The sequence below is a fragment of the Mus musculus genome, chromosome 8, assembly GCF_000001635.26.
Source record: "Mus musculus strain C57BL/6J chromosome 8, GRCm38.p6 C57BL/6J".
Taxonomy (NCBI): domain Eukaryota; kingdom Metazoa; phylum Chordata; class Mammalia; order Rodentia; family Muridae; genus Mus; species Mus musculus.
Window position 1 is genome coordinate 45,760,927 of NC_000074.6, and position 14,048 is coordinate 45,774,974.

A 14,048-nucleotide genomic window follows, 5' to 3' on the forward strand; every position below is an offset into this window, starting at 1 on the left:
TTGACAGCCAGTCCACAGTTCAGTTTTATAACACACTCCACTATTTCAACATTTTGTGATGGAATTATGCGTTATTATACACGAAAACGAAACTTTCTAAGTCATTTTAGCCATAACATTTTCCTAAATGATCATTAAGTGGGACTCTTTATCCCAGTGTCCAACTTAGTGAACGGTTTTCCCTATTTTACAGAATAAAAAATATACCCAAGTACAGACAGCCCTTGACTTCAGACCTAACTAGTGAGTAGATTTTACACATAAACTGTTTGACATGGAAAGAAATTTCCTGTGTAAACATTGAATCAGTTCCAATTAGCTAAGGCAGTGATGGGAGGGGAGCAGGATTTACAAGTCTGCTCTGCCCTAGGTGAACTTTAAGACAAAAGATTGCAAATATAACAGTTTATGGACCATATAAAAGAAGTATAAAAAGAGCTAGCTTTCATTGCAAAAGCTGCAGGTTTGTACAGTCACATGAACTATAGGTGGGGACAGACTTGATACTCTCTACTAGGACTGTGGCGCATCCTACATGCTCAGAAATCACTGGTTGCTGACAAAAGTCCTAGCATTGTGGCTATCCTGTTGAGGACAGTAAAGAATTAAATTAAAAGGTCAATCAGGGCAAAATAACATTGTGACCACTCAGAGTGGCTGGGAAAATGGGATTTGTATAAGCAATGACACAGGAAACAGTTCCATTTCTAGACTCCTCCATTCCATTCAGAGATACCTTGAGTTGCTTTCCTGTTGTAAACTAAATTAAAAGTGGACTTAATTACAGCCACTATAGTAATATACTGGATATTAGCCTTGAGAGAGCTTAATGCTAAATACCCATGTGAAAATGAGTCAAATTCTTAAATGTTTATTTTATGTTGTTCTATGTGACATCATCATAAAATACACATATATAATATAAAAGTTCATTATACATGATATAAATATTAGTTGTAATTCATATATATGAAAATGAAACAAACACATATATATGAATAGAATCAGCAAATGCTATCCTGAAACAAACAAAAAAATGTTTTCAGCTTCCACAGAAAGGAACTAAGTGACAGACTTTGCTAAGACAGGTCATGCAGTCTTTAAAACAGCAGGAAGTCACATCACTACTGTTTGACAAGCCTGCCAATGATGCTGATTTTCCAAAACTATTATTTTTACCTCAGAATGAACAGAACAGGTAGTGTATACATGTGTTCTGTTACCCCTGAAAGTATTCCAAAGATTCATAATCTTAACGTGAAGATAGAAATTTGTTTTTTTTTCTTTCCATTTTTTATTAGGTATTTAGCTCATTTACATTTCCAATGCTATACCAAAAGTCCCCCATACCCACCCACCCCCACTCCCCTACCCGCCCACTCCCCGAAGATAGAAATTTGATGAGCCTCATGTAACCATGTATGTAACTTTAATCCTTAAAACAACTGTCTGTCTTGAAGGATAAACCGCCATTGCATGGGCATTTCACCATAAAGCCAACAATATTAAATAAAATTCAATAAAACCTAATTACTGAAAAAGCACTTATTTACCTAGAAGCCTTCACTTTTCTAGTGCGTATCTAGTTCTAAACATAATTTTCAATTGACTTTTATTTTCATTTTATTTTTACGGAATTGTATCTTTGGATCATAATCCTATGACTTCTCTAAAACACCTTACTACTTTCTCACGATGGCAGCCATAAGCCTCATGAGGATCATTATGAGTTGTGACCTGAGTACACTTTACCAGGTTTCTTTCGGCTTCTGCTGCCCCCACCCCACCCCCACCCTTGTCCTGTCCCTCCCAAGATTTCGGGAAGGAAAGTGAGGTGGGACATGCTCAGTGTCTCCTCAATGGTGGCTGCACATGTCATTCATCAAACATTCCTCCTCTCGTCCTTCTTTGTAAGACACCGAAGTCCTTGGTGTCCCATGCATATGTGTAATACCTGCTGCTGAACGAGACAGAGTAAATATGGGAAAAGGCACGGAGGTAGAAAGGATTCTACGATGGTTGTCAATCAATGGACAAGAGGCACCATTAGTTTATACCCAATGTGTTCCCTGTCACTGTATTTTCCACTCAGATTCTGCAGAGACATATTCCCAGCATGCCCAGTCCCTGGATGGCACCATGGGAAGCTCCATCCCGCTCTATAGATCCTCCGAGGAAGAGAAGAGGGTCACGGTCATCAAAGCCCCGCATTACCCAGGGATCGGCCCTGTGGATGAGTCTGGAATCCCCACAGCCATTAGGACGGTAAGCCACGCATACCAGCACATGTGTCCCTCTGGGTCTGTGTTTGAGCTCCACAAAGGATGGATTGTGCATAGCTCTGTGCATTCCTAGGGTCTTATAGCATAAAGATTGTCCTCGGAGCCTTCCGAGCTGCCATGAATACCACGCTGTGTGGCAGAGGGCTGGGCGGTGAAGATAATCTCACAGTCTGTTTTCTCCATTTAAATTTAAAACCATGAAAATGGAGGAGTTTGTTAACTAATAACACTTTGTTTTTAACTTTCTATCAAAGCAAGGTGAAGCCTAGAGAGAGAAGGAAGGCGGGGTGGGGGGAGTTACTCCTTTCACAGCCCGCAATTCCCACATGCACTGTAAAAAGACAAGTGATTTGTTTCTTGAAATGGATGTGAGTTAACACCACGGGATGGGAAACTGTGAATTGGGACTTGGGAGGCGAGATGATTGGAGTGAAGGGAAGTAATGTCATGGGAGGGAAAAAGCTGTCAGAGAGAGAGAGAGAGAGAGAGAGAGAGAGAGAGAGAGAGAGAGAGAATATTTGCGCATCCCTCCCAGCTGGGCCTGCTGAGAGCTCTCTGTATGATAAGTGAAAGTGGAAAGTGGAAAGCATTGAGGGCATTTTTTTTAAGTCTTTAAACTCTGCCAAAGCGTTACTCAGTGCGCTGCCAGGGCAGCCCTTTCTGGGGCAGCCCTTTCTGGCAACGCTGCTCACAGCAGCAGAGCCTAGGCAGGCAGCTGTGTGCTGACCAGGTCCACGGCAAGAGGAGGTCTGTGAGATCAGAGAAGGAAGACCCGGGAAGGCAGGATGAGAGCCACAGCGTCTTTGCAGGTGAAGGTGGAGGCGGGGGCTTGAGAGGAGGCAGCTCCAACTGCAAAGAGGTTGCCTCTGCACCCACATAAAGGGCCGAGGTGCTGCCAAGAGTAGGTTTTCCTTGAACGGAAATGCAGGGGACCAGAGGCAGTGAGGAACCTAGAAAAAGAATGGTCAGGGTATCAGGCAAGAAGCAGTGGTGAGACAGGAAACATTTTGAAGAAGTTGTAGAAGTACGAGGGTTTCCTTCTGTCTTTGAGTTTGCAATCATCATGTTTTATATACAGAGTTCAGAATTGATTATTCTTGGCATTGGTGTTGTGGTTGAAGCCAAAAAAAAAAAAAGTATATCTGTATAGCATGCATTTGGGATTTAGACTTCTCAGATTGATAATAATGTTGAATGTAACTAATTATAAAGCTCAAAAATTTTGTGTTGGAAATCATGATGGTCATATTTAAGTGACAGAAAAATCCCAGGGCTTGTGACTAATATGCTCCGTTTTATGACAGTTGTATGTTTCTAATGGCAGTGTTTTGACATTTGTTTTCCCTTCAGAATTTCTGACTTGAAGTGGCTAAGTTTGAATTTTCCCATGGTAAATGAAGGCATAGTGACTCAGTCAGGAGTAGTGTTGTGGATTTTGCCTGTTAGCCCTTGAGACACAGTATGCACATAGGCCATTGCTTTCTATGCAGTTACAGTCGGTTTGGTTTGGGGTTTTTGTTGTTGTTGTTGTTGTTGTTGTTGTTTTTGGTTTGGGTTTTTTGTTTTTTTTTGTTTTTTGGGGTTTATTTTTAGGGTTTTTGTTTGTTTGTTTGTTTGTTTGTTTTGTTTTTGTTTTTCGAGACAGGGTTTCTCTGTGTAGCCCTGGCTGTCCTGGAGCTCATTTTGTAGACCAGGCTGGCCTCGAACTCAGAAATCCACCTGCCTCTGCCTCCCGAGTGCTGGGATTAAAGGCGTGTGCCACCACGCCCGGCTACAAGTATGTTTTTTAAGTTAGTAAAGAATATATAAAGATAGGCACATTAATGTGACTCACTCTTTCTAATGTACAGACTTCTAATCGGGGATGTTTTACTTGATAAACTGTTGCTTTGTTGGGCTTTTTAAGGAAAAAAAATCTAAGATGTTGGAGGTGCATGATAAAGCAGTTAATAAAAGTAATATAAAATTTATATTATCTGCTGCCAAATGATGAGCAACCACATACATCCACTAAAAGTGTGATGATAGTCTCCCTTATAGGAACTGAAGGTGAATTATTCGCCACTGCAGAAGGGTCCTTATAAGGAGCCCTCTTTTTTTTTCCTGTATAACTTGCTCAGACTTTTAAAGCTGCACAAAGACAGGAGGGGTCCTGTCTGTGTTTACTACTCGGTAGGCTTACTAACTACATATGCAAGGATAGATCTGTGTTTATAAATGCCTGCCATCCCTGAGCCAAGAATGTCCGAGGTCATTTTCTTCCCTCATTCGTGTAGAAAGTAAAGATTACCAGACTCAGGTGGCCTCAGCCTCCTGCTCGGTATGGACATTAAAAGCGGGACTCTCTCACTCAGGCATGTCAGGGAATCCGCTCAGATAATTAATGGATGCCATGGTAACAGGATATTGTAAAGTGGTCCAGTGACTGCTAAAAACAAGCACCGGACACCCTCTACTTTTGACTTCTCATGAATTCAAAATGCCTTTGAGGATGTCTCATCTCCTGTGACCTGGGATGTCTGTCAGCCTTTTCCTGTCATATTCTTAAAAACAGCAACAAAATTCCTCTAGGGCTCAGAGCCCATGAGACTGTGAATAAAGCCTGACTAAGTGGCATGCAAGATTTCATTTTTTTTTAAGATTCAAATAGAACAACTGTTTGGCTGATTTAGAGCTAGAAGGGGAGAGTAGAATAGGATTGTTATTGTCATATGTGGAGAAAACATATCTGGTTTTTTTAAGTGTCTGCATGTTAAATAAGTGTATTATGCCAATGTTTCATAACTAGAAGGAGATGAAAATTGGAGCCCCTTCCTAGAGGGCCATGAATGACGGCTGTGTGGTAGAGTCCCAGAGGTTAGATAGTTCACGCAAAATGCTTTTGGAGGACACATCTGAAAGTAAATGTCCCAAATAGGGACTTCTGCACTTATAACCTCAGCGTGAGACATAATGTGCTCCAAAATGGCCTTGCCGAAAGGAACCAAAGTGTTCACAGCATGTCTTCTAGAAAGCGACACTGCATCTGCATATCCCAGCGTTACCAGCTTCAGAAGCGACTCTGCCAGCCAGCCAGCCACTTCCTGGCTTCTCTGTGCTCACCATATAAAGCTAGCCAGTGGCGTAACTGTGAGATCCTGCCTGATATAGGCCCTATGGCGAGTGTAGACAACAGTGCTGTCTGTCACAATGCATTGCCGTAGACAGCGATGTATTTCCTTATTCGGCGTCCTTGTCCCCATTGGCTGTGTCCAGGTACAGTGAGAAACTATTTTTATATGCAGTTGTATGTCACTTTGCTGTTGTTGTTGCTCTGCTAGCACAAAAGTGTAAAAGAGGTGAAGCTCAACGAAAGGGAAACCTGCCTTTTAAAAAAAAGAAAGGTCTCCTAAAGATATGTGTTTAAGTAGTGTGTGTGTGTGTGTGTGTGTGTGTGTATTTGTGTGTGTGTGTGTATTTGTGTGTGCGCATGTATATGAACATGTGTACATGTGTGGGTGGGTGTGCATGGAGAGGCTAGAAGTTGAAACTGGGTGTCTTCTTCAATTCTTGTCCTGGCTTTGTCACCAAGCCCAGAGCTGCCTCTGCCTCCTCAGTGCTGAGAAGCCCACTGCCGTGCCTAGCTTTCTGCACAGGTACTAGAAACAGGAGTTGGGTTTTCATTCTTGAATGGCAGGCACCTTACTGATGTAAGCCCCCTCGCCAGCCCACCATGTTCCAGTACTGTGCACGAACCAGCAAACGGCAGACTCCTGATTCTTTGCTGGATTACTCCCCACCCCAGCCCCCAGCATCAGTTTCCATAATCTGCCCATTATTTGATTACTGATGCTCTCAAGCTCCCGTTGTTGAAGAAGCCTACAATGCATATGTGACTCTCAGCAGAACTGATGTTCTCTGGTAACTGTCACAACTGTCTACTTTTCAGAAGTCAAAATAAATTTAAATACCACTTAACAGTTTCTGGGAGGAAAAAAAAATGCAATGACCACATATACAAAAGAAAAATCAGAATATAAGATATTGAACAGTTTCTGCTCTCACAAGTATAAATCCTACCCAATGTTTTTCTTAATTAGACATTTTCTTCATTTACTTTTCAAATGCTATCCTGAAAGTTCCCTATACCCACCCCACCCTGATCCCAAACCCACCCACTCCTGCTTCCTGGCCCTAGCATTCTCCTGTACTGGGGCATATGATCTTCGTAAGACCAAAGGCCTCTCCTCCCAATGATGGGACTAGGCCATCTTCTGCTACATATGCAGCTAGAGACATGAGCTCTGGGGATACTGGTTAGTTCATATTGTAGTTCCTCCTATAGGGTTGCAGACCCCTTTAGCTCCTTGGGTACTTTCTCTAGCTCCTTCATTGGGGGCCCTCTGTTCCATCCAATAGATGACTGTGAGCATCTACTTCTATATTTGCCAGGCACTGGCATAGCCTCACAAGAGATAGCTATATCAAGGTCCTATCAGCAAAATCTTGCTGACATATGCAATAGTGTCCGGGTTTGGTGGCTGATTATGGGATGGATCCCCAGGTGGGGCAGTCTCTGGATGGTCCTTCCTTCCGTCTTAGCTCTGAACTTTGTCTCTGTAACTCCTTCCATGGGTATTTTGTTCCCCATTCTAAGAAGGAACGAAGTATCCACACTTTGGTCGTCCTTCAATGACCTTGGAAAATCTGATGCTTTCAGTCGCCTGTACACAGAATAGTTAACTTCTGACCCAACTGGCTTTGATAAAATTGAAATGAAGATCTTGCCGAGAAGATGGCTGCACTACAGGAATGTGTGTTTTCACAGACTATAGCATAGAGTCACTCCCAATAAGCTAGGGTTGCTCAGTATTTCACTCCACAGATGTTGGAACTCCCCCACTGATTTTATATTTTGAGATTTGTTATAGCGGAAGGACTATCCTGAGCCCCTTAACATACCTTGTAAGAAATAAGGCAGAGAGTAAAGGAGGGGGCTGCCCAGTGTCTACGTCTGGTTTCTACGTGTTCATGTGACATGCGCACCTGTATATATGTCCACACCCACGCCCCAAAGAAAATATTTTAAAAATACACAGTTTTCTCAGATTCCTATTTCTAGACAGAATTAAATGGTAACTAACGGCTCAAAGATCTGAATGTTGTTTAATGATTGGACATTAATTTCCTATTTGTGCTATTACCTATTGCTTCTGTCATTCTGTCATACTGAACCCTGGCACGAGTGAGGGGTGGCTGTTATCAGAGAGTTTATCATTTAACAAGGTGAAAGCTGTATGCACACCAAGGTCTTATTAAGGAAGTTTTGAAGGCCTAGCTGCTCTTCAGTATATTCTCTATGGCTTTGCATTGTCTGATACATTCAGTATTTTAGTCATTTAACCAGTAAATGCTAATTTTGTCTTTATTGAAGCTGACCAGAATATCTATCCCATGAGTCAAAAATATCCCCTTGTCCAATTTTTCAATGTCTTCATAGAGCACTCAATACTTAAGAATAACAATAAGGATAATGAAGTGGATCTGTTAAATGCTTGCTGGACAAACACAAATGAGGACCTGAGTTCCATGCACAGCGCTCCCTTAAAAGGCCAGACATGGTGCCACACACCTGTAATCCCAGAACTGGAGGAAGAACGGGGCTCAGAGGGATCCCTGGGGCTGCCTAGCTTCACGGATAAAGCCCAGGTCCCAGAAAGAGCCCCCCATCAAAACAAAGGATTGCTTTAGAGGAACACCTGAAATCAGCCTATGTCTCACGCGCACACGCCTGCACACACACACACACACACACACACTCTAATAAGCTGAGCTAGTGTTGAGTCCCTGTAATTCCAGCACATGAGAGACATGGACCGTGAGTTAAAGACTAGTTCAAGATACATGGAGAAGCCCTACTTCAGACACATTTGCTTAATCATTATCACCATCATCCTCTGCATCATCATTTTTATCATCATCATCCTCAAAATTAAATACTATCTGATACTAATCACACCTGATTTGAAAAAAATAAAACCATAATACAGAACATTTCAATTCAGTAAATATGGGATACCTTACTCACAAACTGCACAAGTAACAGGGTAAATTGCTGAAACTGGCATCAAGTCACAGCAGGAATGCAAGTCTGCTGTTTGAAATGTCCAATACTAGCAATGAACACTTTGCCCAGGATTGTTCCTCAGAAGAGCTATATCACCATATAACAGGGGTTCTGAAGACAGGTCTGACCCACAAGGTTAAAGCCTACCGTAAAGGTTTCACAGAGAAGAGGCCATCCCATGCCGTGTGGCTGATGAGTAGCCCAGAGCACAGGCTGGCAGTTGGGTTATCTCAGCTTACTCTTTAGCTGAAGAAGTGGGAAAGATCTGAACCTTTGGTAATGTGCGTCCATCATTCAGAATATGCCCCCTAAAGCCCCTGATGACTTAGAGTGTTAGGCACACTACTCTGGGGGCAGTGAGAATTAGAGACTCATAATCATAGCAAGATGTCTGCCATTTATTTTATAGCAGCTGTGAAGGTTGAGAGAGAGAAGTAAGTGGTCACAGCCAGAATAGCCCTTTGCCTAAACCTAACAGAACGAGTTTATAATTTTTGGATGCTCTCTTTAACAGACTGTCGACAGGCCAAAGGACTGGTACAAGACAATGTTCAAGCAAATCCACATGGTACACAAGCCGGGTATGTCAGTTTTTCTGTTATTTGTTTTTTATCAAGTCCTCATGGATTGAAGGACACATGCTCAACCTTTGTATAAACTCTCTCCACACAAAACTTCAAGACCCAGCGTACTTGGTGGCCCGTTCTTTTCAGCGTCTCTCCTGTTCTTACCCTATTCCTCCTTCGTCGCAAACCTGTGCCTCTGCCTTAACCACAAGTTGTCAAGAAGGACCTAAGAGCTGTCCTTGGAGCTTGCCAGGTGTCCTAGTCTTAGCTCACATCTGCACTCGGGTATTGTTCATTTCTATATGCCTGCTGCTCCCCTCTGCCCGTGTCTGTGTCTTACAAGAGTGAATGTAGGTGGGTCAGGCTTCTGATCCCACTCAGTACAGTTGACGAGCTACCTTAAAAGCACTTAATAAAATAAATTACAATGCAGAGGACACAAGAAGCTGCCTGGGGAACTGAGAACAAGATACTAGTTTTGTATGTGTGACAAGGGTCGCAAGGTACATTACTCTATAGAAAAGATCGCTCTGCCCAGAGAGTGCAAATTTGGAAATGCAAATTTGTTGTTATGTGCTAGAAAAAAAAAATGCTTTCTGATCTTCTGCTGTCTTGGCAACAAGGCGGCAGCATCTGGATTACCATGTTTATGTTTCATTTTCTAGATGAGGACACAGACATGTATAATACTCCTTACACATACAACGCAGGTAGGACGGCTTTCCCTCGCTTGCTTGCGATGATGACCAATCACACTCCACTGTTGGGAAGAGCCTTGGCCCTTTGTCTTGCCACTCAGACCCCATGTTGTCCTTTCCTGTGATGAGAGGAGAATTCCCTACTCCCTGTCCCAGAGCATGCCTAACAAAAAGATTGATCTTTTCTTCTGGAAGTGGGAACTAACACCTCTCTGTGTCATTCATTCTCTCAACTTCAGGAATGTTCTGCCACACTGTGAAGGGTCCGGATGAGAGGACAGACTAGGACCTGGGTTACACAACAAAATATAAATCTTTTTATCAGCAGAAAGAGTGACTAAGGTTGCATAAGACCTCTCAGATATTATTCCCGAAAAACAAGTAAATCCATGTATTTTACAACCATGCCCAGACTCTTGCTCCAACAGGGAGCCAGTCACTGAAAGACATGAAAACCACCCTCTTAGCCTTGTGGTGTAGCTCAGTGGTAGAGCCTTTACTTTGAAAACCTCCCTCTGGGCTCAGCCACTTTTCTGACTCAGAGTTGCCAGTGCTCACAATGAAAGAACTTCAGCTCTGCCATTTCCGTTCTTATTTGAATGTGCCCATTTCTTGTGGAGTGGTCTTCATGCTCATGTGGCAGTCCCCTAAAAGATGCCCCCTCCCATCAGGTTTTCCTGAATATCATGTCAGGAGATTCTAGACAGCCTTAGCATAGGCCCAGGGTTGTGCCCTAATTTAGGGTCCTCTTTGCTACCCTAACAGAAATCTCCATGAGATTCTTCCTCTCTCTAAATCCTGATGACCAGCAACCAACTCTTTAACTGGGTGATTTTGCTACTCAACTCCAAAGATATATGGGGGAGGGGGGTAAACAAATAAACAAATAAACAAACAAATATCAAGTTCTTGATCTCCCAGATAGACTCTATATCCCCATAGTATTACAGAAAGTCCATAAAATAAATACTTCCTTCCTGGCCCTCATCCATCAAGCTCACCTCATTGAGTTACCTCACAAGCTGAAGTCTGTAGAACTTAAGAAACACTGAAGAACAAACAGGTGTTGTCCAAAGTCACATCTCATGGGGAACACACATGCATAGAGAAGCAGTCCTGCACAGATAGACTCAGCCCAAGATTGAGATGATGAGAAACTAAGAACTGTTATATCCTTTTAAATATTGAAATCAGTGTGTCTCCCTGGTAATGAATAAGCTGAAATTCAGTTATGTTACCCTGTAAAGTCTGGGGAGTTTTATCCTTCAGTCCGTCAACAAAACAAACACCTATGACCCCCTCTCTCAACTTTCTACTAACCCATGACTTTGTGTCTTGCATCATCTCCCTGCCATCTTCTTCTATCCATCAAAGCTCATCCTTTGGGTCTGTAGTATATTCTCGGTCTCACTCATGATCTTCTAACATAACTATCACCAACTCTTTCCAATCACAGACCTTTTTGTAGCAGCTTGTTGAGGAGGGTTCACACTCCCACGTCCCATGCGGGAGCAGTACCTCATGCATACAAGCATATTCAATATTTGTTGGGTTGCAATTAACCTATCAATGGTCATAGGTCAATATTATGACATATTAGCTGCCTTTTTAGTCTTCCTGTGTAAGTTTACCTAAGGTGTTAGTTTCTGTAACTCAGAGCAAACCTTGCTAAGTACCCGTAAGTCTATTTTTACTAAAACCTGAATTTTCATTAATTCTGCAATGACTGATGATTGGCTATAATCAATACTTAATGTGCAAGACAAATTGATGCCTAATTAATAAGTGATAATTCATAAATTAATATTGATAAATTAATATACCGCCTAACGTGTATATGAAAATATGCTTATTGATAATTTTTGCTTAGCCATTGGTGATTTTTCAGAGCCCAACCACTAAATCCACATTTTAAGTTATTTGCCTGTTTTGCTGGTTTTTCTTTTTCATGGTAGGTCTGTACAACTCGCCCTACAGTGCTCAGTCCCACCCGGCTGCGAAGACTCAGACCTACAGACCTCTTTCGAAAAGCCACTCAGACAATGGCACCGATGCGTTTAAGGAGGTGCCCTCCCCAGTGCCTCCCCCACACGTCCCACCACGACCAAGAGATCAGTCTTCAACACTAAAGTAAGCCTCCTTCCCCAAGCATAGCTTCTCTTAGGATACAAACTAACCCACCACGGTATTCAGTGACTACTCAAACCAGCATCGTGGAATGAATTTATGCATGGACTTATCAGTCTAGATTGAGTATCACTACAGAGATTATACTGAATACTTTCAGGGAAGTCTGCATTGTGCTAGCACAATGCTCTAAATTAAACTTGATGTATCAGGGACATCACCTCTGTTTTTTGTTTAGTAAGCTCATATAAGAAATAAAGAGGCCACAGATGTAGTTCATAAGTAGGGCATTTATCCGAGTATTACAAATGACAACAAAATACGTACATACACACATACATAGCCACACACACAAAATACCTTACTACGTTATATATAGGCCTTGGATATGAGGCTCAGTGGTAAAAAAAAAAAAAAAAAGCTCCACACATTCTGGACTCTGGGTCCAATTCCTGAGCTGAAGAGGGCTAGAGTATGACACATCACCATGTTATCTCAGTCTTCATGAAGCTGGGGCATGAGTTCCAAGCCACTGAGCTACATAGTAACTTCCAAGCCAGAAAAGGCTACACAGTAACACTCTGTCTCAAACAAAATACATATAAAGATGAAGTTATTGGAAACAATTGGCACAGATCCGCTCTGCTGCCCCAAATTAGAAAGAGGCTAAGCAGTTAATACTTTGTTTTCACAGGTTTGAAAGTTCAGGTCTTTTAAGATGCCTTTTAGAAACTGAGGGAAATTATTCTTAAATTTTAAATTAGGCATTATTTAACAAGTGTCTGTGACTCATTTTCACCTGTTATTTTAGCTGATTCTAATTTTCATTTCTCCACTGAAATATTTTTAAATAAGCTATTCACACTCAAGTAAAATTTTTATGAATACATTTCAATTGTGTTATTTTAGCAGGACTGTGGCTAATATTTCTAGTTATTGGTAATCTTGACTGAAAGCTGATTTTTAAGGCAAGCATGGGGCTAAGCACTTTCATTGTATTACATTGTTTATTCTGATAACAACTCAGCAGGACATGTTTTACATTACAGAGGAAGAAATGGGTTAGAAAATTACAATAACTTGCTCAGTTTGTGTGAATAGAGTATCTAAGCCAGTATTCAACCTTGGTTTCTCCTAGGTCCAAAGCCTATGCTACCTCTAGTGGCAATTAATAAATAGTAATGGAAACGTTTATTATTACTGGTTTTTAAGTATTTTCTACCATATATAGTCTTAGTTACTATTCTGTTGCTATGAAGAAACACCATTACCAAAGCAACTCTTAATTACAGTTTTATGGCGAGTAGACAGACAAGATACTGAAGCAGTAGACAAAAGCTGGTCTGCAGGCAGCAAGCAGAGAAACAGACATTGAGCCTGTCATGGGGTTTTGAACCTTATAGGTTTAACACACCTCCTCCAATAAGACTACACCTCCTTATCCTTCCCAAATAGTTCCACTAACTGGGGACCAGGCATTCAAACATATGATCCTATAGAAGCCATTCTCATGCAAACCACCAAACACACCTCATAAAAAGTATACTCAATACCACTAAAATTGTATCATTAGGAATAGTTGATAATCATTTATAAGATCATGATGTAATATATAACAAAAATAAACACCACGTCAAGGAATTGTCGTCTTAATAGCTCTTTCCTCATGACAAATTGTATAGACGTACAAATGTCTTCAAACTGAGAAATAATTATCACCGCACATTTTTGTATGAATTGCCTCCATAATGCTCAGACAGGACACAGTATTGTACAGGTAGGAAAAGTGAAGGAGGAAGCTGTGTAGGCTCTGCTGGATGGAGCTCACGGATTCTCTAGGCCCCTAAGACTTGTTTCTCCTTTTCTCTTAGAGAAAGTCTGTGCCTCTCTTTCCTTGGACAAAGAATTTCATTCCTTTCCGTGAAATCAGAAATTCCAAACTCAAAAGACAAAAGCTCCTTTCTCTCAAATATAAATAAAATAAATAAATATATATTGAATAATTCTTCCACTTCTTCAAGTTTTCTAATTTGGTTGTGGCTGCCTGGTAGAGTTTGGTGTTCTGAGTCCTCCTGTGAAAATGTACTTGCCAAGAGCCCTTGACAGACTCATTGGTATCAATGGGAGGAATAGGTCAGATTCCCATGGGAGAGTACTTAAAGGCTCACACGAGGGGTTTCCCACTCCCTCTGCTTATTCCTAAGTATGTCAGCCCAAGTGATGCTGTTGTAATTCTTACTCATGAATTCCAGTGCTATTCACAGGAAAC

The 14,048-nt window shown here is 41.6% G+C and overlaps 1 protein-coding gene and 1 long non-coding RNA gene across 48 annotated transcripts in view; one reads left to right on the plus strand and one right to left on the minus strand.

Annotated features, from left to right (window-relative positions):
• The window catches only part of Sorbs2 (sorbin and SH3 domain containing 2), a 320,119-nt gene that overhangs the window by 253,139 nt on the left and 52,932 nt on the right, over positions 1-14,048 (plus strand). For 35 of the 47 annotated variants that reach the window (XR_001778428.1, NM_001205219.1, NM_172752.4 and 32 more), the window contains 4 exons: positions 2,093-2,265; positions 8,903-8,969; positions 9,620-9,664; positions 11,608-11,782. Coding sequence is in view for 46 of the 47 variants with exons in the window: in NM_001205219.1 (NP_001192148.1) it covers positions 2,093-2,265; positions 8,903-8,969; positions 9,620-9,664; positions 11,608-11,782 (460 nt within the window). In the remaining variant the exon portion in view is untranslated. The other 12 variants (XM_017312688.1, XM_017312689.2, XM_006509386.1 and 9 more) reach the window with 3 other exon arrangements.
• The window catches only part of Sorbs2os (sorbin and SH3 domain containing 2, opposite strand), a 95,973-nt gene that overhangs the window by 37,602 nt on the left and 44,323 nt on the right, over positions 1-14,048 (minus strand). The gene's annotated exons all lie outside the window — the stretch shown is intronic.